The following is a 26,909-nucleotide window of genomic DNA, read 5'->3' as shown; positions in this document are numbered from 1 at the left end:
AACCAGGTTGTCATGTACTGAGTTTAATGGGTGTGAGAATTTATAGCATAAATCCTGATAACCCGTACTGAATTAATTCTGTAGCTTTTAGAGGTCTCTTATATTTTCTGTGTATTTTGCAGGGTCATTTTGAAAACCTTAAATTGTGTCAGCTGTGGGTATTTGGAGAGTTCTTTACGTCTTGGTCTGATTGGAGCTGTATTTGAAATATTGCCTCACCCATATTTTGGGTGTCTCACAGCTACTCTTTGGTTAGAACGTGACCCTGTTTTTCCTATGGTTGTGTATCAGTTCATTGTTTTGTTTAAGCAAGGATTTTTATTTTTAAGTTGGAAATTTATTTTTATTTAAACAATCCTTTTTCTTCTCCCTCTCTTTTTTTTTTTAACTGGAGTTCAATAGGTTTTTCTCTGTTTTGGATTGCTTATGGGGTCTTTGCATTGTGCTTTAGTGGGATTTACTTATTTAGATTAGTATAACTAGAACACTAGAGGAATTATTATTTAACCTGAAAATCAGTTACTGAGTACCAAAACACATGGAATGCAGAAGATGATAATTTTCTCAGATCGACTAAAATTTCAGAACCGAAATGATAAGGAAATCCAGGAATATTTTGCATCCAGTAAACAGGATTTACAAATAGTTTCCTGACAGTGTAATACTCCAGATAAAGGTAGAGCTTGAAGGCACATTATCTGCCCATCTCATTCTTTTTTCTGTGTTATGATGGGGTAAATGTTTCTGGAGTATCCTTGACAGAAGTTTATTTGAACTCTGTTTTCAAAATGGAATAATTTTCCATTTGTCCACATCTCTCTTATATATGCTGCTATACTCTCCTCCACCTCAATCTCCAGATCCTTTTCCTACACATTCATTGCCTAAACAGATGTTTCCAATTCCCTATTTATATATATGATATTGCTTTCCTAAGTGTGGTGATATATACTTGACTTCACGTTTCATCTTCATAGCATTTTTTTTTAATTTATCAATCGGATTATAATTTTATTCTGCAAAGATCTTATAAGTCTTCCGTTTGGTGTTACCTGCTTTGTGTAATCATGAATTTATCATTCAGATTATGAATGGGTAAATGCAAACTTTAAATACACTTTTTAATCATTGTATGTATACATATGCACCCAGAATGTATTTCAAGTCATTCTTTGGAAGACAAAAGTTTCTTTTTTCCCTTCTGTAAGCTTATAAAAAAGACCTAGTTTCAAAATCCTGTAGCGATACTCATGAGTGATATTGACTCATTTTGGAACTGTGTTCTTAACTGGAAAATGGGGATGCAACAATATGTGTCATGTTCCTTAAGGAACCCTCTGTTGATGTACTAATAGACTTGAGGAGGATATCAAGCCTAATTGGAAAAACATGCATTTGAGTTCCTAGAAGAGCAACGTTAATATTTTTTATATATATTAAAAACATGAATATTGATGTAAAACTCTTAGTACACAGAGTTGTACTGTAAAGAAAGACTAACTTTTTTTTCAATTCTAAAAAAATAGGATTTTGTTATTGAAAATTCATCTCTTATAGTGTTAATTAGAAATTCCTTCATTGGTGTTGTCAGGGGAAAGGAAAAAGCAGTATTACTTGGGTATTCTCAAACTTTATGGTGTGGACTAACAGAGGATGCCTTGTGAAATGTAGTGCCTGTTGTTTGTACTCACAGAGGTTCCCAGCTCCTGGCTGTAACACTGTTACCTCAGTGTCAACTGCATTATTATTATTATTATTATTATTATTATTATTATTAGCCCAGGGAAGTTAGTATCAGTAAGTTTAAAAAATATTGAAAAATAATTTAGCAGCCTGAAGAGGGCAGGGAAGATGGCCCAGAGGACTAGTCCATTCTTTTGAACTACCAGCAGATACACACTAAATCAGCAGAGGCTGATCACAGTTGGAAAACTTTTCCCGTAACTTAATTATTGTGAGCCTGAGATCATAGTGCATTGACAGCTTTGTATAACACTCTGTGTTGGGTGCAGAGTAGTGTATAAAAAGTGTGGAGTTATTAATTCTCATGGATGTGACACAAATCCAGTGTTGTTTATCTCTACAGAAGACCACAGTCCATTATGAAATGTGATTCTTACTTAAAATGTTTTCGATATGTTTTCTGTAGCAATAACATACAAAACTACTTTTTTTTTTGTAACCCTTAAAAATAATGCTTTTTATGTGATTTGTCCTAAATTAGTTTAAATGTATCCTAATTTTTTTTTAACAATACTCATTAAATCTGTGTAAAGAAAAGTGAAAGTAAAGTTTTATTCAGAGTTTGTTCTGTGCTGCAAATACTGCAAGGGTTTTGTACACCTGAAGATTGGTCAGTGATGACTGATGGAACTAGTAGTCCACTGAGGTCAGTGGAAACTTTGTCATTGAACAGATTAAATTCAGCACTTTACTCATAATTTTGATAGTACTCTCTGCCTGTTTCCACTATTTCATGAGACAGACTAACCAAAGTTAGTTAACCCTGGGAGTGACCTAGAAGACATTTTTATCTATCTGAGATCTCGGGAGTCTAATCTTTAATAGAAGTGCCTATTTCTCATTGAAATTCATTTTGAGGACTTCTTTCCCTTAAATGTACCCAGAGATTTTGCAGGCACACTTATAAATCACTACATGCCTATCCATTCCTATTATTTATTTGATCAAGCCCTTAATCATGAAATTGACATTAACTCACTTCAACTGTTGCAATGAAAACTCTAACTCATCTTTTCTACCTTCCTTAAAATCATATAGGTTGCTCAATTAAATAACTTGAAAGGCTGATTACCCCAGGAAGTGGGTGATTTATTAAGAGTGAAAAATAAAAATAAAAAATTACAGATGAGATTATCTTAAAAAAAAAAATGAATTTTTCATTTAAACAGTGAGAGTACATTTCTTATGTTTCCTGGGTATATTACCTTTTTTTTTTTGATTTAAATAAATATTTGAACTATAGTGGTAAATCACTAAAATATCACATTCATTAGTCTTCATTCTCTGAAGTTCTCAAACCTCTCATAGGCATGCTTATCTGATCCAAAAATAAATGTATGTCTGCATTTTAATTATAACAATAACAATTAATGTATACCTGCATTTTAACAATTAGATACTTTTGCTCTTTTGCCCATAGAACCTGGGGTTCCCATACCCAGGCAAAGTTTTCTCTGTGGGAGGAAGCTGTGTATTGGAACAGTTCTACAAGTGTTTGCTTCTCTCCTTGCCAAAGATCATCTACTTGTGTTGAAACTAAACCAGAACGGTCATCACCATATTAGTTTTTCAAACTTCCCTTCCCTTACTTTCATTACCTTAATAAAAGCTAACATAAACATTTGGTAAAAAGTGTACTTTTTATCTACTCTCTATTGTTTTTCCTTCTAGTAAGGTTCCCTTTTACCAGTATAGCTCTGTTTTGTTCAGGCTTCTCCATTTTTCCTATCATTTCCATTTATTCTCTCTGTATTACACTTGTTTCCTTCTCTTTACTTTGCCCATTGATATGCACAGTTCTTTCACTGTGATAGTTAAGGCAAGTAACCGTACTAACTCGTGTGGCTTGTAATAAATGTCTCTGACTGTGAGAGGTAGCAATAAAATAATAGGAAGACCATTTTCCTGGTCAGCTGTCAATCTGGGTGTCCCAAAGTAGTCACTGTAGAGAAAACCCTGAGGTACTAAAGTCCATCTGTCAAGCAATGAGATTCTGGGAAGGTTTAACAAAGGTGTAACTGAGACTAAATTAATAAACAGCATGGTCATTGTGTGCTTCTGTATTCAATTTGTGCAGCTCTGTGTGGTTGAACTGTTGAGCCCATAACTTTCTGCTTGCCATCTAATTGCAGATAATAATCACATAAGAATGATAAAAAGAACAAAGAAGTTGCCGTAAGTCTTATAGCACCTAGCACTGCTGTGCACCTCTCCTGTGTTTTCTCATGCCAGCTAATAATGAGACATGATATGGTATAACATACAGCCTAATAGAGTGGTGCAACTTAAGCATGACTTCTAGTTCTTCACATTTAAAATATTCTCACAGATATTTATCAGCTGTTCATGATGAACAATTCTATCTTAATTTAAAAGCCTAGAAATAAGCAAATAGTAATGTATCAGACATTTTAAACAAAATTTTTTTGGGATCTATTTTTGAAACTTAAATATGTCTCTTGCCCCATAAAGCTGATTTAGTGAAAAGGAAAGGGAGTAGCAAATCATTAGGGAGAATTTTGGGAGTGCTTACACCAACAAGATTTTCCGGTTGCTCAAGAAAAGCTTAAGAGCAGCTTGGCGGAGCCAGAAACACTGATTGTTTGGCTCTCTGATGTGGATCATTACTCCCTGTAATATATTTCCATTGTAACTTTACTCTTTAAAACTTTTATTTCCATTGTTTTAGTAGCTTTGGTATTTTAATTCTGTGAAATGGAAAATTGAACTATACAGAAGTGATGTACCCAAGGTCCCACCACGAGCCAATAACACCTGTATGAATAGAATTCAAGTATAATGCCTTACAGTCTTGTGCTGTAGTTCCCACCTACCGTGGGTTTTAGATGTTTTATTTTTAAGACAGGTTACAGATTACTAGATACTGATGAACCGGCTTGCTTTACAGCTTATTCTTATATCATTCTATATGATTCAGGTGAACATATTTTGAAAATAGAAAACTGAACATCAGACAAGGGAAAAGAATGAGGAAGAATGTCTGAAGTGGTCTCTAATGTTCATGAATTTAGTCAAATTTAATCATGCTGCTGGACTTGGATTGTAGCTTCCTTAAAGTTGTTAATTTTCAAGAATTGAAAAAAAAATGGTAAATCATTGGAATTATTTTTTAAAAATTATTTATCTTAGAACGTGAAAAGAAGCAAAATAAGATGGAAGGGTATCAAGACACGTTTTTGTATGCAGGGTTATGAAAAGGTTTTTATTATGTAGTTGAGAAAATCTCCCCTCCTCAATTGATATTACAGCTGGCAAAAACCACAGAGTGGAGTGCAAAGGTTAAGAAGGCTAAAGCAATAACATTTTAAAAAAATGAATAATTTAAAGAGGAAAATGTCATGCATAATGAATAAAAAGAAATCCCGCTTGAGATTTGGGATTCATTCATTTGTTATACTATGAAATTTAGTTGGCAATGTTGCAATTCCAGCTTGCCTCATCTAAGTAGAGTTCGGATCAACGCATTAGTGCCTTGGTGCATATAGTCCTTTTGCTGACTCTTCGCCTTGAAATCCATTAGATTTTAGTACATCCTACTTAACTCTAAGTGGTCACAAAAGATTCATAATTTTGAGGTAAGCTTTTGGTGAAAATAATTGTGAGTTGAAAGAATTTTCTCTAATGATCATGTTTGTCATTGTGCTTTATATTCTGTATTCTTTGTCCTTGAGAGACCATAAGCAGAAATAAACTTCTAAAATCTGCACTAAGTAGTTAATTGCTCAAAGCTACGGAAAAGTGGTGTGTGGCTAAAGTAGGAAGAGTACAGCCTCTGGACTTCCATTTCAAATGATTCAAAAGTAGAAAGTAAAACAAACACAAAAAAATCTAGACAGTTATTTGAAAAGGCTGTAACGTGATGTAATCTATTATTAAATAAAGCCAAACGTTAATAATATAACACAATCCTTTTATTTAATGTGTACTACTAATGAGGAGGAGTCTGTCTTGTATGTCCAGTCATACTATGGATTTCCGCCTAACAGGTTTCCATTGGTTCCTTTAGGTTTTGGTTTCCTGTGATGTTCTGAGAATCTGTATGACAGAATGCCTTATTATTTGCACAGGAGCTGTGGGTATTTGAAGAGCATGATTATCTCTGCCATTTAAATGATATTACTTCTCCTTTTTGGTTCCTATCTAGACCACCATAAAATTATAGTAATTCTCAGTTTTTGGCAAGTACAAATGTGACAAAGCAGATTCTTCCACAAAAAGGTACTGGGGAGGAGATATAACAGGGGGGTGAGGCAGAGCAAATATCTCTCAAGTCACCCCTCATCTCTTAAAATGCTGAAAAAAGTTTCTTTGGGAACCTGTACTGGTATTTTGCTTGTTTGTCGTGTGTGTGCAACAATTCTCTTAAGTTGACTAAATATTTCATTTTGTGTCATATATAACTCAAGCCACAATATGTCAAGGTTAATTGCTTATTCAGTTTCTTCTGATTGGAAGTGACATCCTTTAGTTAGCAAAGATGCAACTATTTACATGTCAAGTGATGCTGTAGCTGTTATCTGAGGCACCACAGCTCATTCATTTTGCATTTGCTACTTGTTTTCTGACACATTTAGGTTGAGTAAACCTGATTCTTCTCCTATGCTGTCATGAATTAGATAAATATTAACTGAAATTGGTAGTATTACATAAGTCTAAGCTGTTCAGAGCAAGTGTGCCCGGAATGAGATAGTTTGTTATTTGCATGTTTTTTTGTGCTTGTTATCACTGAACTTGGCCTACAGTTATGAAAGGAAACTCTTACTCCATATTTTGCTTGGTCCTGAATTTAACAAATCACTTGAGCTATGATGGTATTAATGTTTTTCCTCAATATTCAGGTGTTTTTAAAATGAAGTTTTAACTTCATTTGTTTGTGCGTATGATTGATTTCATTGATTTTTATCATGCAGGGCGTGTAACATGTACAAGGCTGTGGAAGTCTGTGGTGAATTAGTAGTGCAAAATTATATATACATCACTAACATCCATTATAATGTATTTGCAATTCTACAATACTATGAAGGAGTCTAACAAATCTAAACCTAGTGAAAATTACATATTTTGTACATGCAGAACTGATTTTTCAATTACTTCAGACTTTTTTAGGTCCTAATCCAAATCCTGATGAAATCTATGGGAGTTTTTCCATAGACTTCAGTAAGCTTTGGCTCAGACCCCCAGTTTTCATTTTTTTCAAATAGATTTGCCAAAAATCTGCAGAGAGCCAGGCACTTGGAAAGTTTTCACTTGCAAAGTACAGCTGGTTTTGAGTTGCACACAGAAAAGTTCCCAATGCTTTTTTGAAACATAAAAAACAGTTTTAAGGTCTTATAACTTTAGTAGGTAGAAGATTGGCCTTAACATTTAAAGCAGAAATTGCCTTGAGTCTTAGTGAAAGGTTGACAATTTCCATACTGGAAGGATTATTTTCAAGATGTATAAATACAGGATAACAAAGCTTAAGATGATGATCTTATTGTAAGTTCAGCTACAGCTTTCTGAGGTGACTCAGGGTGGTTTTCACTGCCTCTGGTGGTTGGATCAGTGCATTTGGCAGTAGATGTGGTTGAACAGGCTAGGTTTTAGAGAGCAGGGGCACAGCTTGTGCCTCTGCAAGCATAGCTCATACCCTTTCCTATAGACCTAAAGCAAAAATCAACCTAAAATGAAAACAGTGGCATGTTAAGTTAATGTCTTGTGTCGTGGATGACACTCAGTGAAGTACAGAATCTCTCTCAATTTCCCTTTTAATTTTTGAGTGATCACCTCCAGCACAGATAGGGTGCAGACCTGGCTGCTGTAAAGCTCTTCAGACATTGTGAATTGCACCCCAAGGCCTTGATGGCTTTTTCTCAAGGAGAAAAGAGGTGACCTCTTCCTGAATCCAAATGCGCAACGGTGTTACAAAGTTGTGCATCATTAGTATTGAACTTGGACATCTTTTTCTTAATTTTTAAAGAAGTGTCTTTGAAGACCGATTAAGTTTATGACTGTATCATTTTGCTTTGTGAGCAGTCAACTGGTAGTCTGCTCATGAGATTGGTATGGATGGTTCGGCCAGTGTTCATGGGGTAAGCCAAGGTTCATAAATTCATGTTTCCCTTGCCCCTGTGTTTATTCAGATTCACCCAGCTCTAACACTTTCATCTGGTATTTCAGCTGGAAAATGTAATAAAATCAAACATAAGGTGCTTCATAATACTGGCAAATGTGAAAATTCTTTAAAATAGTTCTCTTTCTCAAATTGTATCACTGGCTGAACCACAAACAGCAGTGGTAAGGGGGTAAGCAAAAATGAAAAACTGCTTAAACTTAAATTGCAAAGATTGTTTTGATTCAGTTACACTTTGAAACAAAGATTTAGCTCACCCTCAGCTATTTAAAATGATGATAAAACACTAATAAAAGTAATGCCTAGTTAAGTAAATAATGCACAGTTAGTTTCTTGTAGGGCTATATAAACCTCCAAAAAAATGGTCTAAAAAAATAAATTTAAAACAATAAAAAAAATGCAGGCTTGATGAGTTTCATGTGATTAACGTAGTAAGATGCATTTTTGTTGCGTGTCTACCATGTGTTGTAAGTACAAATACCACAGCAGAGTGCATTGCCAGTGTCTCTGTCTTTTGATGAAAAATGTACTTTATTAATTTTGACCTTCACCGAAGTCTGACTATTTTTACACTTGAAGAAAACTAGTTAACTGTAAATTACAGATATCACTGAAAGTGGTATTACCTCAAAGTTGGGATATGATTAGGGGGATGTTCCACTGTATTAATTGAGTTTCCATTTTAATGACATACTGCATTCTATGTAACAATAAGCAGCTGTGTCACACTGTGCATTTCAGAGAACATTTATTCAACCCTTAAATTTACCATTAAAGATCAAAGAGAGGATCTTATGTATATGGATGATGAAGGATGCCTCAATTCAAATGGATGGCTGAACAGAAATAGTGGAACTAGAGGGTAATAAATATTGTGAACAACCTTTCTTTAATGCAAGTTATGTGGTGCTGAACTATATTGAATTTTATAGCTATACTGAGAAATATTTTATTATTATCTTAAAACTGCATCAGAGTACTGATAAGCATGTGTCTCTTCTAGCGCTTTAAAAATAAACTTTTCAGTCAAAAAGGATTTTTTTTTTTCTAGTGAAAAAAATTGCTGGTGACATTCTTAAAAGCAGCTTAGAAATAAATGGATTCTTGAATTACATATAGGAACTTGTGGAGAACGTTTCAGAGTAAAGTCTGGCTAAATGATCAGGGTGTTCCTTCTGATCTTAAAATCTATTTAAATACGTATGAATTAGTCTCTTTGTTTTTTTATCTTCTCTAAAATGCAGAGGATTTGTCATAACGAAAGTATCCATTAGGGGTATTAGGTGGCTGTTCAAGGATACTTAAATGGAGTTACGAGATTATCATATGAATCAGGTGATTGATAAAGCAGGCAATAACGTGACAGTTAGGAGTTGAGCAGGAAATTAAAGTTAATGGAGTAAATTGTTAGATATGCTGGATCTGATTACTTTTTACTCTAAGCAGCTGAGAAGAAGGAAATTCTATGGAGTAATATAAGGTGGAGTCTAACCACAATCTTATGATAAAGTAACTAGATGTTCAAATCTAGCAAAGGGTACATTATGTGTTATAGATAGAAGGATCACAGGAACATAGGAAAATCCATTGGACTTTGATCTAAAAGTCCTTCTCAAAGCAAGACAGGTTCTTATGGTGCCTGTGGCAATAAACAACTGACATTTTCCTACAAAGGCACTATATTGACCAAATTAAATACTTTGCAATACAATCCAAGTCAGAGGAGTGCAAATTAATGAGTTCCGATTGATTATTTCATATAATTAGTTATTGAGGGAAAAGTGCTTGTTCTACAATCTTCTTAAAACAAATTTCCCTAATATTTTAGAATAAAAAATACAGGTATCTTTCTGCCAAAAAGAACCTTAGTTTTAGGTCGTCTTTGCAGCACATTAAAAGCAGAGTTGTATTCTAGTGTAGTGTAAAATTGATTCTCATGTGGCTAACTTGATTCTCTCTGGCTATTGAATTGCATATACATGAGATTATTTTGTTTAGTGTAGTTACAGTGTGTATTACAAGCTCTGTGTAGAAATGTAAGAGGTGTTTAGTTATACTGTTCATGGTTAGGCTATTCTTAATGCAAGTTCCTGCTATGTAGAATATATTCCATCAGGTATGTGCTTTGTAGGAAAGAAGGAAGCTTTCTGCAACATGACTATGCCAGAACAATAAAATACTGCAGTTCTTGGATTGAACTTTTCATTTCTTAATGCAGGCTGGCCACTTCAGCAGGTATGAACATCAGTGATTGGTTATGAATGGTAAGGGAGCAATAATTATCCATTTGCAGATTAGCAGTAAGGTTATATACAGGAGAGCTTTGGTCCATCTGACTCTTTGCTAAGATGAAAGAAAGATCTTGGTTGTGAGTGCTGTTTGCTTGTGTTGTAATATTTTTGGCAAGTCAATGGTTTACCTTGGTAGAATGAAAAAGGAATAGTTATAAAGGTATATACAATCGAGACTCTACATGATAGGTTGTATTAAGAAATTCTTGTCTGGCTCAGCAGTCTTATCCTTCTGAACAGTGAACTAATTGCTTTGATCAACAAGATAAGGGTGAAATCTTGGCCCCATTGAAATCACTGGGAGTTTTTCCATTGACTTAATTTAGCCAGGATTTCTCTCATTTATTTGACGGTAGTGTATGTTATTGTTTTAACTATTTTCATCTAGTGGGTGGTAACCTACTCACTTAGTAGAATGCATGGGAAAACTCTGAAATAAACTTTAAAAAGTACATTCAGAGTTGGAATTCACTTCTTCAGGTAGGACTTCCTTCAGTTTTTGGGTAAAAAGGAAGATACAGGTGATATTTGCAGCTCATTAGAGATTTGGTGTTAGTAAACATGGTAATACAAATACTGAATTAAATTCTGGGAGAATAAAGAAATACAAATTCAGGGTACTATAAAAAGCCTCTTTTTTTTCCCCCCTACAACCTTGGCACAATGATGTGAATGCTATTGTCTTGTCTTTGTGACAGGTACAGAGATAAAGGTGTAAAGAAAATATTAAAATTACATTAATTCATTCGCGTTACTTCCTGCTGAGCACTGAGTAGGAAATATGTGACATGTAGTATTAATAGCTCAGCCAAACCTTTTGCAAAGGCTGCCTTTAGCAGCTGCCACAAAATGTGAAATTGAAATATATTTCCCCTACTAGTTATTTTTGTTTGAATTCTTCAAATGAGAACAAGCTAAGAATCATGGTGAAGAGGAAAAATTCAAAGAATTTGAACATAATTTAATTACAGTTGTAATTGTACATTACAATTGCATTTAATGCAACTCAAATACAAATAATCTAATGATACTTTATTGCTACAGCATAAGCTGTTACAGAGAGGGGTTTGTTGGGTAATCAGTGCTTAACCAATTCTGCCATTTAGCTGGTGCACAAAATATGCCACAAGTATTAGAGAGTTCACAGGATAAAATGAATGGTCTGTTGTAAGTACCATTTCATGTTTGAGAAAGTGCAGATGCTGCTGCAAGACATATTATATTTCCATAATCAGTGATAGATAACAAGAATTGTTCAACAATCCATATTGTTACGTGTGCACTTAAGCTATGGGCAGATCGATAAAAAAGCATTAAGCCTGGTGCCAGCTGAAGATATTATACCTACAGGCTATTTGACTACATAACGGAAACTAAATCTGGATTTCAGTACCTCCATTTAGACAAATCATTATCTAGACAATGTCTTTTCCAATTCCTCTTTTAGTTCTGGATCATTTGGAATGGGAAAACCTATACTCAGTCAATGGAGTCTCTTGTTTAGTATTTTTAATTTTTTTTTTCTATTTACAAAGGAAGTATAGCTAGTGTGTTAATGTAAATGCTGTAGAGCTCCATAATAACAATAATTTAATCATTTTATTTTTTATTTAAGATTACTACCAACTGGGGTTTGTTTGTGAAATGATGGTTGGTATACATAAAATATTGTGTCAGTGCATGGGAGTATTCTCAAGTAATTGGCAAGATAACACTGTATTGGCCTTTCTGGGATGGTTTCACTAACAGAGTTTAGAAGTTTGCCATGCTCTGCCCTGCTGTAACTGTTCTGTTCACTAAAGAAGGGTGGGGCACAACTGGGGCATTTCAGGTGCTGGTGTTCGTCTTTGTTAGTTCTCTTTATGCTTTACATTAACGGTGACATACAAACATAGCAGAAGAGAAGCTGGAAAGGAAATAATGTGTCTTTTCACCCTTTACGCCAATGTGTGTATCTTCTGTTGCAAAACAGGATAAAACTCAATACTTCCAGGATCCCATATGTGCTTTTCTGAAGCTGGGTTTAAAGGGAAGTCCACCGGTAGCACGGAAATATTTCACTTGAGTCATGCATTGTTTTAGTTTTGCTTTGGATGCATGTGCTTCATAAGCATATGTTGAAATAACCGCTTAGTTAAAATAAGCTTTCTCAAGGCTTTCTAACCCTGTAACATATTGTCATGGACTTGTAGAGTGTTGAGGGATCTGTTGCATTTTAGATGCTGATCTGCTTGCATAAATATTACAGAAGGAGGAAAGAATGCATTGCCCTGTAGGGAGCTGTTTGTTGAATATGAAATCATGAACAAAATTTTCAAAGTTTCAGATCAGGCCAGAATAGTAACCTTTGAAACATGAGCACTGAATCCTTAATGTAAACTTTTTCAGCCTCAACATAGGCTGCTACTGCTCTGCTTTACTTAAGATTGTAGACATGACCAAATTAAAGCAAAGCAACAGAGAACGCTTTTTTGACAGTGATATGTATTCTTGGCCTTTGGTCACTCAGTGTGAGAAGTTAATAAGCTTAGTTATATGTGGAAGTTAAAAAATAAAATAATAAAAAAAAGCCAAGAAAATTTCCAGTGTGTTTGTTTCAGTCATTTTGAGTAGGCAGAAGAATTAGAATTCAACAGACCTTCAGTAAGCTTTGTTATATTTTTAATGCAAAGAAGTTAAGCAGCATGATGCTTAGATTTTTATTTTTTTTTGGAAGTTGTCTCCCATCAAACTATTCCTTGCAATGAAGGAACTCAGGTCTTACTGAGATCAGGATGAACTTTGTTGCTGTCTCTGAGAGTAAAAGTTGATCTTGAGTGAGACAAAAATAAAATATCAGCCAAAAACATGTCACTGAATTTTCAAATGAAATATTTCTGATATCTAATGATATAAAGAAGATAATATTTGCTAGTGTTTTTAGTCAATTTGACTCTAAAATGTTTAGTATGTCTTTAAATATTGTGTACCTTGTAAGGACTAAGAAATTGCTCATGAGGTTATTAAACTGTTTTCTTAAAACATACTGTCAAAAGAAGTCAGTATAAAAAGTCAGAGGTTTGATGGTGGCAAGATACATGACCTTTGGCTTACCTTTCAGATTTTTTATTTGGACTTCATTAGTTTCTTTCAAATAATGTACAAGTAGAGAAGAAAAGTATATGCAATAAGTTAGTGCTGTGGCTAAAGATTAAAGAAAGAAGAGTATGGGGAGGAGCACTAACAGCACTATTTTAATCAGGAGCTTCATAGGGAAAAGTTCACTGAATAGCTTAAAGCATATCCACACGTACAAATAACTATCTTGGTTTGAGAATGGATTTAGAAAGTAAAAGTCAGTTTCAAATCATGGGTAAGGTGATCTTTCAAACCACTAGGGTTTCTAGCCTAGAGTTAGAAGTTCTAGCATTTATTTATTTACTTATTTGTGCCTACTTCTGTAAAATAGGTGTAATGTTATACTGGGTAGATATAAACTACACAAATACATTTTGAATCTTGACGAATTCCTTATTTTGGTTTGAAATTCTAGTTACTAACTGGATTGTTTATGGCTTTCATAAGCAAGGTTAGCTTGCTGCTGAAAAGACTTTGTAATGATAAAACTATCACTTGTGTCATTGAATTCTCCTTGGAAAAAATGTTGAAGATTAATATAATTTATAAATGAAAACGGTTACAGTACCTAGGAATAAAATAAACGTTCAGCATTACAAATAAAGAAAGGTTTATCTTTCTGTATTACACTTTAGAAAATAATAGCATATTTGAGATGAATCGAAGATCAGATATGTTGTTAATCAAATATAGAAAGACTTGTCTTCAGAAGTGCTGTAGGGTATAAATGCTAAATTCAAACTATGATAGTGATAACACTAGTTTTTAAGTGACAGGTTCTTATACATAAATCTCATAAATTATTTGCATTGCAATCATATAGGGAACATTGAAACCGAGATCTAGTGATGTGGCTGTTTTTCCATGTACATAAACTGATGTGTCATGAAGCATGTGTATATTAAGTGATAAGATTATTGACAAGAATGTAGTTATGACTACACTTAGAGAAGGTACAATGCAATGGTACACAACAAGCCTGTGAATAAAACTGTGCTATCTCAGATAAATGAGGAAAAAATCCCAACACTTTTTGACACTTTAATTACTTCCCAGCATTACTTCATTTTGAAGTTATGAAATGCTCTTAAAAGACCATTTGGTAAGGCCCACCCTTTCCTGGCTGTATGCCCAAGAACTTTTTCTGGCTACCATATTCACCGGAAGACATTTCTTTCACGAAGTCCTGCATCACCAGCTTTCTCACCAGCACAAAAGTAAAGTATGTGAAATCTGTGTCTCTTTACACATGCCATATAATATACACTTGGTTGTAGTTATTGCAGAAGCATTCAAGTCACACTTATATGGAATGGAGTTTGTCCTCCTCACTATACACATCTTAAGCTTATGTTGCATTACTGCAGTTATTTTTGAACTTGTGGTATGTTTAAGAATAGAGGTCTTGTTAAAGGAAGTCTTAGATGGGGCCTGAATCTTCTTGAAGGTAAGGAGCATGATCTTAGTAGGAAAGGCAGTGGATGGAAGTCAGAACACTAGGAATTCATGTTAGTTATAAGATGGTAAAATAGTTTTTGTTATGTCAAGGACTGGAACAGGTTGTCCAGACAGGTTCCTGAATCTTCATTTTGGAGATGAAGTAAATTTGGTAAGTCTCTGAGCAACCTGGTCTAGCTGGACCTGCTGTGATCAGAGATTTGGACTAAGTGGCCTCCAGAGGTCCCTTGCAACAAATTATTTGTGCATTTTACTGTTGCGTTAATTTCGAGCTAGGTGAGTTCCCAGATCTGACACACCACACAGCTTCAAGTATACCTTTGTGCCTGCATAGGGGAGGGTAATGGGGACCAAAAAATGGAATGGTAAACTGAGCTTCCTGTTTTATTGAAGACTTGGATGACTCTAAACTTGCTTATTCTGTCTTTTTCTTGAGTGCTGTGATTGTGCAATGTAATCTGTAAAATTCGGTCACTTCAATTCATGCTTCTTTCCAGTTTCAGGTTTTGTCTAATATTTTTATTCACAGTTTGAATAGCATATCTGAACCTTTAATCTTCAGATTGCTTTCTTATGGCTACCTTGAAGGCAAGGCACAGATTTCTAAATTGTTTCATTTAATTTATGCATTAAAAGATTTATGTTTAGTTTGCCATAGACTTTGTTTAGCATGTACTAATGTTGTACAAATAAAAGAAAAACTTTTTTTTTTTTTTGAGAGGAAAGGGATTGTGGTTACCCTTATCATATAACTGTCACTTTGTACTTTAACAGAATTCAGGGTGTCCTGTCACAGTTACAAAAAAGATTTTTAAAATGCCTTGTCCCTGTCCGGCTAAAAGATGATCCTTGAAACCTGGAGAGTTGATTTAGAGAACTAAATAAGCATAAGACATTAAAATAGCTGATTGAGAACATCTCTGTATTCCACTTGCTCTGTCAGTCTATTTATCATGTTGGACAGTAGCATGAACATCAACCTTTTTAGAAGATGAAACAGACGTTAACCTGTGCCTTCCTATATAAAAATCCACTTTGTTTCAGACACAGCCTTTTGTTATAAAAACATAGAATCATAGAATATCCCAAGTTGGAAGGGACCCATAAGGATCATCAAGTCCAAATCCTGGCACCGCACAGGTCTACCCAAAAGTTTAGACCATGTGACTAAGTGCACAATCCAATTGCTTCTTAAATTCAGACAGGCTTGGTGCAGTGACACCTTCACTGGGGAGCCTGTTCCAGTGTGCAACCACCCTTTCGGTGAAGAACCTCTTCCTGATGTCCAGCCTAAACTTCCCCTGCCTCAGCTTAGCACCGTTTCCGTGGGTCCTATCACTGGTGATTACGGAGAATAGGTCCCCTGCCTCTCCACTCCCCCTCACGAGAAAGTTGTAGACTGCGATGAGGACCCCCCTCAGCCTCCTCTTCTCCAGGCTGAACAGGCCCAGTGACCTCAGCCTCTCCTCATATGTCTTCCCCTCAGAAACAGACCTTGCTTTTACTAAAGAGGAGGTTGGATTTGAACATAGTTCTTCCTAAATATTTATTATCTTATAATGAATGTAATTCATTTGATGACATTAACCAAGTGGAGTCTTTCCTTCCTCTCTGAAAAGTTCAGTGCCAAGGTTCTCCTGAGTTATTTGAGACTTTTAGGAGCATGGTTTCTCGTATCTTTAAATACCATGTGTTTAGTAGAAAGGTACTTAGCAGTTTTGTAAAGTCAGTTCTCTTTGGGGTGCTTCACAAAAGGAGACAAAGGTGCCTTTTTGTTTCAGAAATATGAAACTTGTGGGATGATGGTCATTGCCATTTTTATTTCCTGTGTGTCCCATTTTTATTTCCGATGTGTCAGTCTTAGACCTGCCAATTAATGGTTGCTTCAGGCTGTTGCACAGCAGTGAAGTACTCAGATTGTGTCTCAATATGGTGATACTAGGAATAAATTCATTCTAAAAATCAATCTCAGAGATTTTAACATTATAAAGGGTTGAACTAGCATAAGATAACACTGATTTGGTCAGTGGAGTATATGGTAAATAATATGTCATGGATATTTCTTATTCCAATATTGGAGCAAAGATAGTTTATTAACATATGATTCATTCTTAGCTCATAGTACAATTAAAAATCATAGAGTTGATCAGTAAGTAAAACTGAAAATTCTGCTAGACTAAACAAATATAATGTAACTCAGGTCTTGCATGTCATTGACAAATCTGGTATTTTGGTACTATAGATGGGAAAGTAGAAATTTACAAAACCAATGTGCTGTCTTTGATATATCTGAAAGAAATATAAGCATTTACAGCAAAGTTTGCATTTCAAGTATGGAAGGAAACCTTTTCATTATAAAAAGGAGAATTCTATTTTTCTCTTTTTAATGCTTTGAGCACTTATGAAGAAGTCTAGGAAATCAAAGGATCCATGTGCTGTTTAGCTTGGCCAAAGAGATGTTTACTGCGTTCATTTCAAATAGTACTGAAGGAGGATGCTTGTATCTATGTTTATTTCATTATTGAGTTGCTTATTTCCAAGTAATATTGGCGACGCAGAAAAAGAGGCTATCTCATTACTCTCTTAAAAATGCATTTGATTACTTGTATTTAATTTCTGTAGTTGGCATTTTTGTATTTTATGGTCAGATGTCTCTCCAAATGTAAATTTAGTAAGTTTGTTTGCCAAATACTTTTGGGAACCAAAATTGTCAGAACTAGAGTTTTCAAGTGTCTTGCAATATCACTGCTGTGTTCTTAATGAAATACTTACAGATAATAGGATAATTTCAGGTTTATCTATTAGTATTCTAAACCTGTTTTATCCAGTATTCCCTGTAGCTTCTATTTGGAGGGAGTCGGGAGAAGGACAGAAAAGAAATTCCCAATTCAGAAGCTCCATCTCTGTGTTACGATAAGGTAATTAAAAGCCATTCATAAATGCAGTAATTTTCTCCTACTGTTTCTGTTCAGAGGCTGTTCAAAACTCTTGCTCTCTTGGTAGTCAGAAACTTTCTAATTTCAAGTCAAAATTAATTTATGATCATTTCCCTCTTGTTTCAAGAGTGCCTTTTATTTCACCAGACATTAAGGATTTCTGTCCAATTGTATTATTGGTAAAGATCAGTCAGTTCCATTTTCAGTCCTCTTAGCTAAGCAAGACTGATCCTGTGCTCTGCATGTCTATAAGGTAATTTATTCCTATATGATCTTAGTAACTTTCAACTGATTTTTTGCAGATTTATTTAATCTTTCATGAATATGGTAACAAGAATTGAGCACAGATGTTTTACCAGTGCCTCGTTCAGTAGCATTACTACTTTCTTGATATTTCTTTGGAACATTCTCTCTCAGGCGGATCTCAGCATTGCATTCACCTTTTTCAAGGTTATCACACTGGAGCCTCTTTTTCTTTCACTTATCATCCTGTGATTACTTCGGTGGCTATCATAGCTTCTTTCATTTCCATGGCATCACCATTTCTGATAATATCAATTCTTCTCATAATATTAAAACAACTGCAGTTGGTGTTGAGATCTGATCCTGCTGGTCTGTAATTATTTTGAAGGTTTGTCTGTTAAACTACTTTACAATCCTTTTCCAAATTGACCAATTCTGCAAACTACTCTTTCAGTATCCTATCACATTACTGCTGTGAAGTATTACTCTGCCACTTTAGTTGTTCCTTTCTGAGTAACATATATCCTTCAGCACCCACATTTGTCTCAATTATTATTCCACTGTCTTCTGTTATCTGCAGTATGTATGATATCTCTTATCAGTAGTTTTTGTTCCTGTATTCTTGCCCAAATCCATGTATTGATATACATCTCAAATACTTTTTCTTTGATTTTACTCAGTGAAATCCTAATCTGGATTAGGAATAAAACCCTCATTAACTGTTTCTGTATGATTACTGTTCAGTCAAGGCTGTCACAAACATCCAAAAGACTCTATGTAGTGAGTCCTCATGCAGGAAACTGCTAATCTATAATTTCATACTCATAGCTGGGGAAAAAATCCCATTCTCACTAACCTGCATCTTCCCCTCATCATTATAAATGTGTTTTTCACAGTGCTTTTCTTAGGTCAATATGTCTGTGTGTTTACTTGAAAGGACATAGTTGTCTGTTGCTCCAAACCCATCTGAGAAACCTTGAAGGTCTTGTAGTATGGTTGTATCACAGAATGCTTGGAGACACTCCCAAGTTACAAAACTGCAAACAAACCATAAAGCCACAGATCTGCCCAACCGAAAAGGACCTGGGGGCATTCATTGATAGCCAGCTGAATATGAGCCAGCCTAAGAAGCCCAACAGTTTCCTGTCTTGTACCAGAAACAGTGTGGCCAGCAGGATCAGGGAGGTGATTGTCCCCCTGTACTTGGCTCTGGTGAGGCTGCGTCTTGAGTACTGTGTTCAGTTTTGGGCCCCTCACTACAGGAAGGACATCGAAGCCCTGGAGTGTATCCAGAGAAGGCAATGAAGCTGGTGAAGGGTCTAGAGAAAAAGTCTGATGAGGAGTGGCTGAGGAAGCTGGGGTTATTTAGCCTAGAGAAAAGGAGGCTCGAGGAGACCTTATTGCTCTCTATAAATATCTCAAAGGAGGTTGTAGTCAGGTGGGGATAGGTTTCCTCTCCCAAGCACCAAGCGATAGGACAAGAGTAAATGGCCTCCAGTTGTGCCAGGGGAGGTTAACATTGGATGTTAGGAAAAAATTGTTCACTGAAAGGGTTGTGAAGCATTGGAAAAGGCTGCTTGGGGAAGAGGTTGAGTCACCACTCCTGGAAGAGTTCAAAAGATATGTAGATGTGGTGCTTGGGGTCATGGTTTAGTGGTAGACTTCGCAGTGCTAGGTTAATGGTTGGACTTGATGACCATAGAAGTCTTTTCCAACCTAAAAGATTTTGTGATTCTGTGATTTACTCTCTTCAACTTCTGCCTGTGGGGAATGAGGACATGCTCTTCCCTCACTAATAAGACCAAATTTTGTATGGTTATACTTATGCATGCAAATATATAACGTCTATGTATGCGTCTGCATGCATCTTCACCTTAGAGAATGTTTCATATGTGTATTTCAGGAAATACAAAAATGTTTCAACTGTTAATAGGATAAAAAAAAAAAGTCTAAACTGTTTAGAATTCTGAGTACCACTAGGGTTTGATGTCAAGACTACAACAGTCAAATCTAGCCTGCCTGTTTTCAACATACACTGAAGAAAGGACAGAGACTCTATAAAGACAATATTGTGGACGTTTTTACAACAAATGTGCTCTGGAGTTCCCAGTTGCTGATTTCAGCAACTGTGCAAACATTGACTTTCAGGAGTTCTCTCAGGAGTTCTCTTGGGATGTAGAAACCAGAATTGACAGTAGAAATTAATTAAAATACACTTTAAGAAAAAAAGAAAATAAGGAAAGTGCTTATCAAAGGGAACATTACTTATTCAATTTTTTGGGGGGTAAATTAGTTTAAAAACAAAAAGTCTAAATGCCTAGCAACTGCCTTACCAGTGACATTACTGAAAAAATACAATAAATAAAAGCTCTTCAGAGCTAGAAAAATGTCTTATTGAGAACAAAATATTTATTCCACACATATACATACAGGAAGGTATATATATATTATGTATTTATATGCACAAAATGAATTTATATATGTATTAAAAACGAACAAAAAAACACAGTAATAAAAAAGCCCTTGCATATTCCTCCTCTTGCTCCCAAAAAAGGTAGTATGAAATATTGTTTATTACTGAATGAAGAATGTTGTGCCCTGAAAATATGTTGAGGACAGTATATTATGTAACTCCTGCTACTACAGTATTTAAGCATTTTGAAAAAACAAACAGAACTGTATTGTTGTGCTGAATGGAAGCTGCAGTTAGCAGCACACTAAATATGGGGAAAAGGACATGAGCACAAGTCAGAAACAAAATACCAGGTGTTATGCAGGCAGCATACTCCTTAAAAAAAAAAAAAAAACAGTGATTTTTATAGTTATGGTGTTTGTCAGGAGTGAGTCTTCCCCTTGAATAGTTCTTGTTACAAGCTGATTTTTTATACTGGTATATAAAGGCAGATGGAAGTTCTCCAAGCACCACACTACTCAGTAATAATTACCTCTTCCAGCACACACCGGAACATAGAGCATATTTTTCAGCTGGTTCATGCTCATCAGATGAATAGGTAGTTAGAAGGAACAGTAGATTTGTGTGATTGAAGTACAACTGCTACCATTCATCCTTTGTTCGTACTGAGTAACAGATGACTTCTGGTAGATGTTCATTGGCCTTATATAGTTTAGTATTATTGCATTCTCAGTCCTGCGTAAGAAAATGTACTACTGAATATTGATTTTGAATGCGTTCCTGGCTGAATGTCCAGTAATGTTTCTTTAATGAAAAAGGCTGTTAGATCTGTTTTTAGCAATGTGTTTCCCAATGCCGTTCATATGACTTGCATACCGCATGCGCTGGACCTCATTCTGGAATAATGGCCAAGATGATTTGACCATTTAAACAGCATGGTTGTTCCCTTAAAAAGGTTGTACTGCCAAAGTACCCTGAACTTACTAAGTAAAGATTTTACGAATTCAGGTGTGTTCAAAATATTTGAACACGCTATGAGCTCAAGTAGAAGCCACACATGATCGGTGTAAATTATTAATGTAGTATTTCTGCATTGTTCTCAATGCAAATAGTAGCAATTACAATAGCAATGCAACATATTATAGGATAAACTATTAAATTTATAATCTGGAAGTCTCATTAAGAAACATTTCAGTAACACAAGGGTAAAACATAACATCAAACTGGTATCTTTCTTTGTACTCCCATTGAAAATATATTTTTGTGACCTACGATGATCTTGGGTGCATCCTCAGTAATGATAATTTTTCATTAAATTATTATTTTACAGGAATGTAATACAGAAATGTTTCATCATTTTGTTGATTCTGGTTAAGTCAAATCAGGTACAAAGAACAACAGTTTTGTGATTAAGTAATTGTAGCCATGCTATTGGACTTGAATGCTATCTTCTGAAATCTGTAGCTGATTAATTAGTGACTACATTTTACTAGAAAGTGCTTGAACTAAAACTGGGATGTTCTGTGAAGTGTTGTGTCTTCATTTTCAGTGAGAATCATTAAAAAAAAATCCTCCCTTCTTGCATGCTGCAGTGGAAATATGCTTGCATTTCACTGTTCAAATGAAGGATTCTAACAGACCCAGTCTGTGAAGGGGTGTTCCCTGAACCTCATCATACTCCCAGATATGTAGTGTTTTCTTCTATAGATTTAGTTTTACATTCCTTCTGAGAATAAGTAGTAGAATTGGTAGAAGTAATAGAACAACTGTTTTACAACTAACTATCTCTAATGCCTTGGACAAAGAAACACAACTGAATATGGTTTTGTGTATAGTTTTGGTGTCACTATGAAACAATTTTACTGTTTAGGTTATTTCCATTGTTACAGAGGAATTACATGGATGAAAACATTACATGTTACATGGATGAAAACACTTACTTACAGAACTTCTGTGCTTTCTGCTCACATTTTGAATCTCTTGCTGCCAAAGACTGCTCAGGAAGCATTTTTTTTCTTCTTTCTGTAGCCTCTTGTAAGAGAGTTAATTTCAGAGGAAAATGGAAACTTTATGAATAGTTTAGATTGTGACTGACTGGAAGAGAAAGAGGAAACCCAAATGGTCTTTCCCTCAAAGTGCCTTTTCATTCTTTAGATGTATACTACTTTTGTTTTCCTGTTTTTAAACTTTTAGAGCCATATTAAAACGTGTAAAAACACGGTGATATGAACCTGTAGGAAAACTGTCAGTACTTAATTTTTTTTCAGTGTGTATTATGTTTATATTTCCTTCGGGTGTGGGTGTCTTTTTCCAACTTAAGAACCAAATGTGTTACAAAAACAGATGTAGTGAAAATAAACAAGAGAAGTCTCATTTCCTTTGGTGAACAAAGTTCACAATTAGCTTGAGTGTAATTTTATGCATGTTGTACCCTATCAAAAAGTTCTGCTGACCACAGCTTGCTTCTTGGATTTATCACAACTGACAAAAGATCTGTGATGTCAGAGAAGAATTTAGCTACACAGAAAAGAGGGAAAGAGTGGGTCAAATGTAATAACATATTCTACATCTTATTCCTGCCAACAATTAATGGGGGAAATTCATTTTATGAAGCACTGTTTACAGACTGACATCTGGAGAGCTTCTCAACTTGGATCTTTTCCAGTCTGTAGATTTATGTATTATTCCTGCCTCTTCTTTCCTTAAATATTTTACTTTTCTGCTTTGTACCATTCACTTAATTATCAATGAACATGAATGATTCTGCTGCTGTCACTTCTTTTAGGACTCTAGATGGATAAAAATTTTAAATGTTTGCTAAAATAGACATTTGGTGGATACCTTCTGAAATTTATACAAAGATATCTAAGAATTCAAAGAAATTTTTCTGACTTAAATTAAGAATTCTGTTAAACTCTAACCAGAGAAGGTAGAAGAGATACCCTCAATAGAACCCGTGCAGTATGAAGTTAGAAAGAGCTTAGAGTCTGAAGAAGAAAGAGTTTCTTTTCAGGCTACTGCTACGTATCAATCTGAATTATAAAGTATTTTTGAATTACAAAATCCTGGACTACTGTGCTGTAAATATTATATATACTGGAGCATATGTGTTCCTTATCCAGTTTCCTTTCTAGCCTAGTGAAAGTTTGCCGCTTTCTTTAGTGAGAGTTTTGGTTCTTCCAGCGTGGTAATTATTATGGTTCCCACTCCTCCTTTCCTGTGGGAAATCATAGCATGTTGTGAAGGGTGTCCATTTTTATCATGGAGGTGGGTTACCTGTGTCAACTGGAGCAAGGCAATGGAATTCACCATGGGTTACATTGGAAGAAGCAGATACCACTTATAATTTCTTCTACAGGTTGATGTGGATGAGAGTCCAGACATTCTACCTCACCCTAGGTATGGGAGCAATCTAAGGGATGTAGTTCAGCAGATTCAGTTGTTTCTTCAGTTAGAAAGTAATGCTGGTATTGGAAGATAAAGACAGCAAAAGTAGTGGCATGGCAGTCTTGATCATGTAAACATCATTGCCTCGAAACAGTAAAAACATAACTATTGTATTGCTTTCTTGTTTGGTCATTCATGTAAATAATTTTTGGAGTGAGAGTTCTGGGTAAAATCCAGATCCACTGAGAACACTGCTCTCAGCATATTGACTAAATTTCTGAAACAACAGCATTTAAAAAAACAATTAATATGTAACAGTTATTAGTATCCTTGGATAAATAAGAAATAATGGCTACTCATAATACTGATAATGATGATAGTTCTGCTTTGTGTATTCTGTGTGGACTTTCTTTTTATGTGAAATAGTTTATCACTGGTAATGTTTCAGTCCTGACTATTCTCTGTCAGGAAATTAAAGTTATGGAAAAAATGGAATTTGCTTTTAACTTTAGTACATTATGATAGTATCAGTTGACATGATTTACTTGTAACAAATCTCTCACATCAAAATCAAGAGCAGGAAGTTTTGCTTCCTTTCAGCAAATAGTGTGTGGTAACTAAGGGCAAACAGACCTTTTCCGACTCATATTCAGTTACTATCAGTGTTGATGACTAATGAAATATTTTGGCATCAAAAGCCATCAATTCTGAAGGCTGTATACGTTACAGAATTTCAGGCTTTAGAATGAACCTTGTAAAAAATTTTATTTCCACATATCAATTTGACTGACTAACTGGGTGGGTTTTCACTCATAATGTTAGAAAATGTTATAAAACCTTTTAAAATCTACGGTACCATTCTTAATAGTTCTTTTGTGCAAGAAACCTTAATTCTGTATCCTGTCTTTAGAGATTTCTGTTTAATAGGGTAGATTTTATCTGAGGAATAAGAATGAAAATGACTTTTAAAGCAGTGGTTTCCATTTCATCAAATCTCAGTATACATTTTACTCACAATTTGCAAATGGGAGCAGAAGTATTAGTTTGCTAATATTTATTTTCATTTAGGGTGTAGGTTTGTTTATATTTAATGCAATGTCAGACATTGCTCCGACGTTGAGGTATTTTAATATGAAGACATTTTCCTCATTTCCCATTTTCTCCTTCAGTTTCAATAGCAGGAACCCTAGATATCTGAAGTTGTCATGAGTCATATGAGTCTGCACATTGTTGACAGATTCACTCCTAACATTCCTTTCTAAAAGAAAAGATTTGCTTTCTCTAAATCAAACACAAACCCTTAATGTATATTACGCTTTCTGTCAGGGTGTATCTGGAATATAGTTATATATATGTATATATTACACAAATATATATATAGACAACATATATATTACTATATATATATATATGCTGCAGCTCTTCTACTTGAGGAAGCAACATCATTTTATTCCAAATGTTTTATAATGTACTTTTTAAGGAGAGAACAGCCTATGTTGCTGCAAATTGGATACACTGGTTATGGGGCTTGGTGTAGAACATTTCTTTTCAACATTTCTTTTCAAAAACTGTGACGTGAAGGAGAAAATTCTGTGTTCTCCATTGGAACTTTATGCTGTTTGTAAACGTGTGCTTTCAGAATACAGTAGATAAGTACATGCACTTTTTTGCTTGAGAGTGGTAATCCAGGAAGGACTGTGAGAAAGATATGGCAGCTTAGGTCCTGGACCAACAAAATATTTAAATAAGAGCTAAATTTGAAAGCAGGTGAATATTTGCCTGTAGTCAAGAGCAGAGCCTCTAGTGCACTGTATTGAGTTTCTGATCAAGTGTTAATTTGACATAGCTGGGCAGTGTTTCAGGCTTTAGCGAGAACTGCCCAGAATAGTTAAAGATCTAGAAACATGAATTATTTGATAAATGTATTGGGGAAAAAGGTAACATTCAAGCAGAACTAAAAAGCTAGTGTTTTAAAATGTTCCTCCCTGCTTTGAAATCTTAGATTTGACAAAAGCTACTCATTGTTAGCCACTGAAAAGCTTACAAATGTGACAAGCTTAGCATTCGGACTGTGTAATATATTGTTAGCAATACAGTCATTGTAAGGCAATGGCTTCTGCTGTGGAACAGGGACACTTTCTCTCAAGTCCTGGTCACAGCCCTTTTGAAATATTTTTTTCTTAATCTACTCCATTGCAAACTACTGCAGCTGTCTTAGAGTGGTACTACTGCTAGATTGTCCCCCTTTTCATATTTTAAACATAAATGTTTAAACATGCTTGAAGAGAATGCTACTAGTCATTGTGTTCTCTAATGAACTAAAAAAAGCAATATAGAAAATACAAAGAATCCATTATACCATGCATCCTAAGATCACATGATGGTAAGGCATTGCCAGTACAGTGAAAGTGTCCGTGTTTCCCTATCTCTAGCACTAATTAAAAATACTGTATTTAATTACCCATCAAAAAAATATCATCATCTGTCGTTCTCTGTGGCAAGCTAATGGTCTTCCTAAGGTTTGTTGACTTTGTACAGTTATTTCATTCATATGTAGTTACTTTTATTACAAATCTAGCTCCCTGTAATCTGATCTTTAACACAAACCATGCTATTTCCAGTTTTTATGTGTAACCAGTTTTAAATATTCAGTGGGCTAGATACATTGAAACTTTTTTTTAAATCAGAGTAGGTAGTAGAGGGAAGTCATTAAGGCATAATCAGTGTTCTGAACAATGGTAACAGTTTTCTTTCACTTCACTGATGTTTTTTATTTTTATTTTTTTTAATATTTTTAAGTTGAGGCTATTTGGGTTTTATATGTTCTTGGGATTTCATGTCAGTTAGTCTATCACCTCTTTTCCTTAATTGTGCACTGGTGAATTTGTTTTGTTACATAAACACCACATTATGGGTCTTCCCTTTTGTACTAGGTGGCTGTTCTACAATTCCAGAATCTGACTTGGAGGAAAGAGTAGTTGTACTGGGCTCCACAGCAACATTTACCAATCACAAGCATGCTGCAAAGCAGAAATCCAAGCCTGGTAAGAAAAAGAAAATTACTTTGTTTTACTTAGATGATGCATAGCTCTTTTCAGAATACTTGTGGACCTGTGAAACAAACAGCAGGCGTTTCAGGCTTTCTTAGTATCATTTTCAAATTTTCTTATCTTAATACTAAAATGTAT

At 35.0% G+C, this 26,909-nt stretch overlaps 1 protein-coding gene across 14 annotated transcripts in view; it reads left to right on the top strand.

Moving 5' to 3' along the window:
* The window catches only part of BBS9 (Bardet-Biedl syndrome 9), a 289,008-nt gene that overhangs the window by 185,664 nt on the left and 76,435 nt on the right, over positions 1 to 26,909 (top strand). For all 14 annotated transcript variants that reach the window (XR_014578910.1, XM_083822113.1, XM_083822115.1 and 11 more), the window contains one exon: positions 26,655 to 26,765. Coding sequence is in view for 13 of the 14 variants with exons in the window: in XM_083822113.1 (XP_083678239.1) it covers positions 26,655 to 26,765 (111 nt within the window). In the remaining variant the exon portion in view is untranslated. The remainder of the gene's footprint in view (positions 1 to 26,654; positions 26,766 to 26,909) is intronic.

This window comes from Anser anser (assembly GCF_964211835.1).
Source record: "Anser anser genome assembly, chromosome: 2".
Lineage (NCBI taxonomy): Eukaryota > Metazoa > Chordata > Aves > Anseriformes > Anatidae > Anser > Anser anser.
Note: the sequence above shows the minus strand (reverse complement) of the source record. Positions and strands in the feature narration are given on the sequence as shown.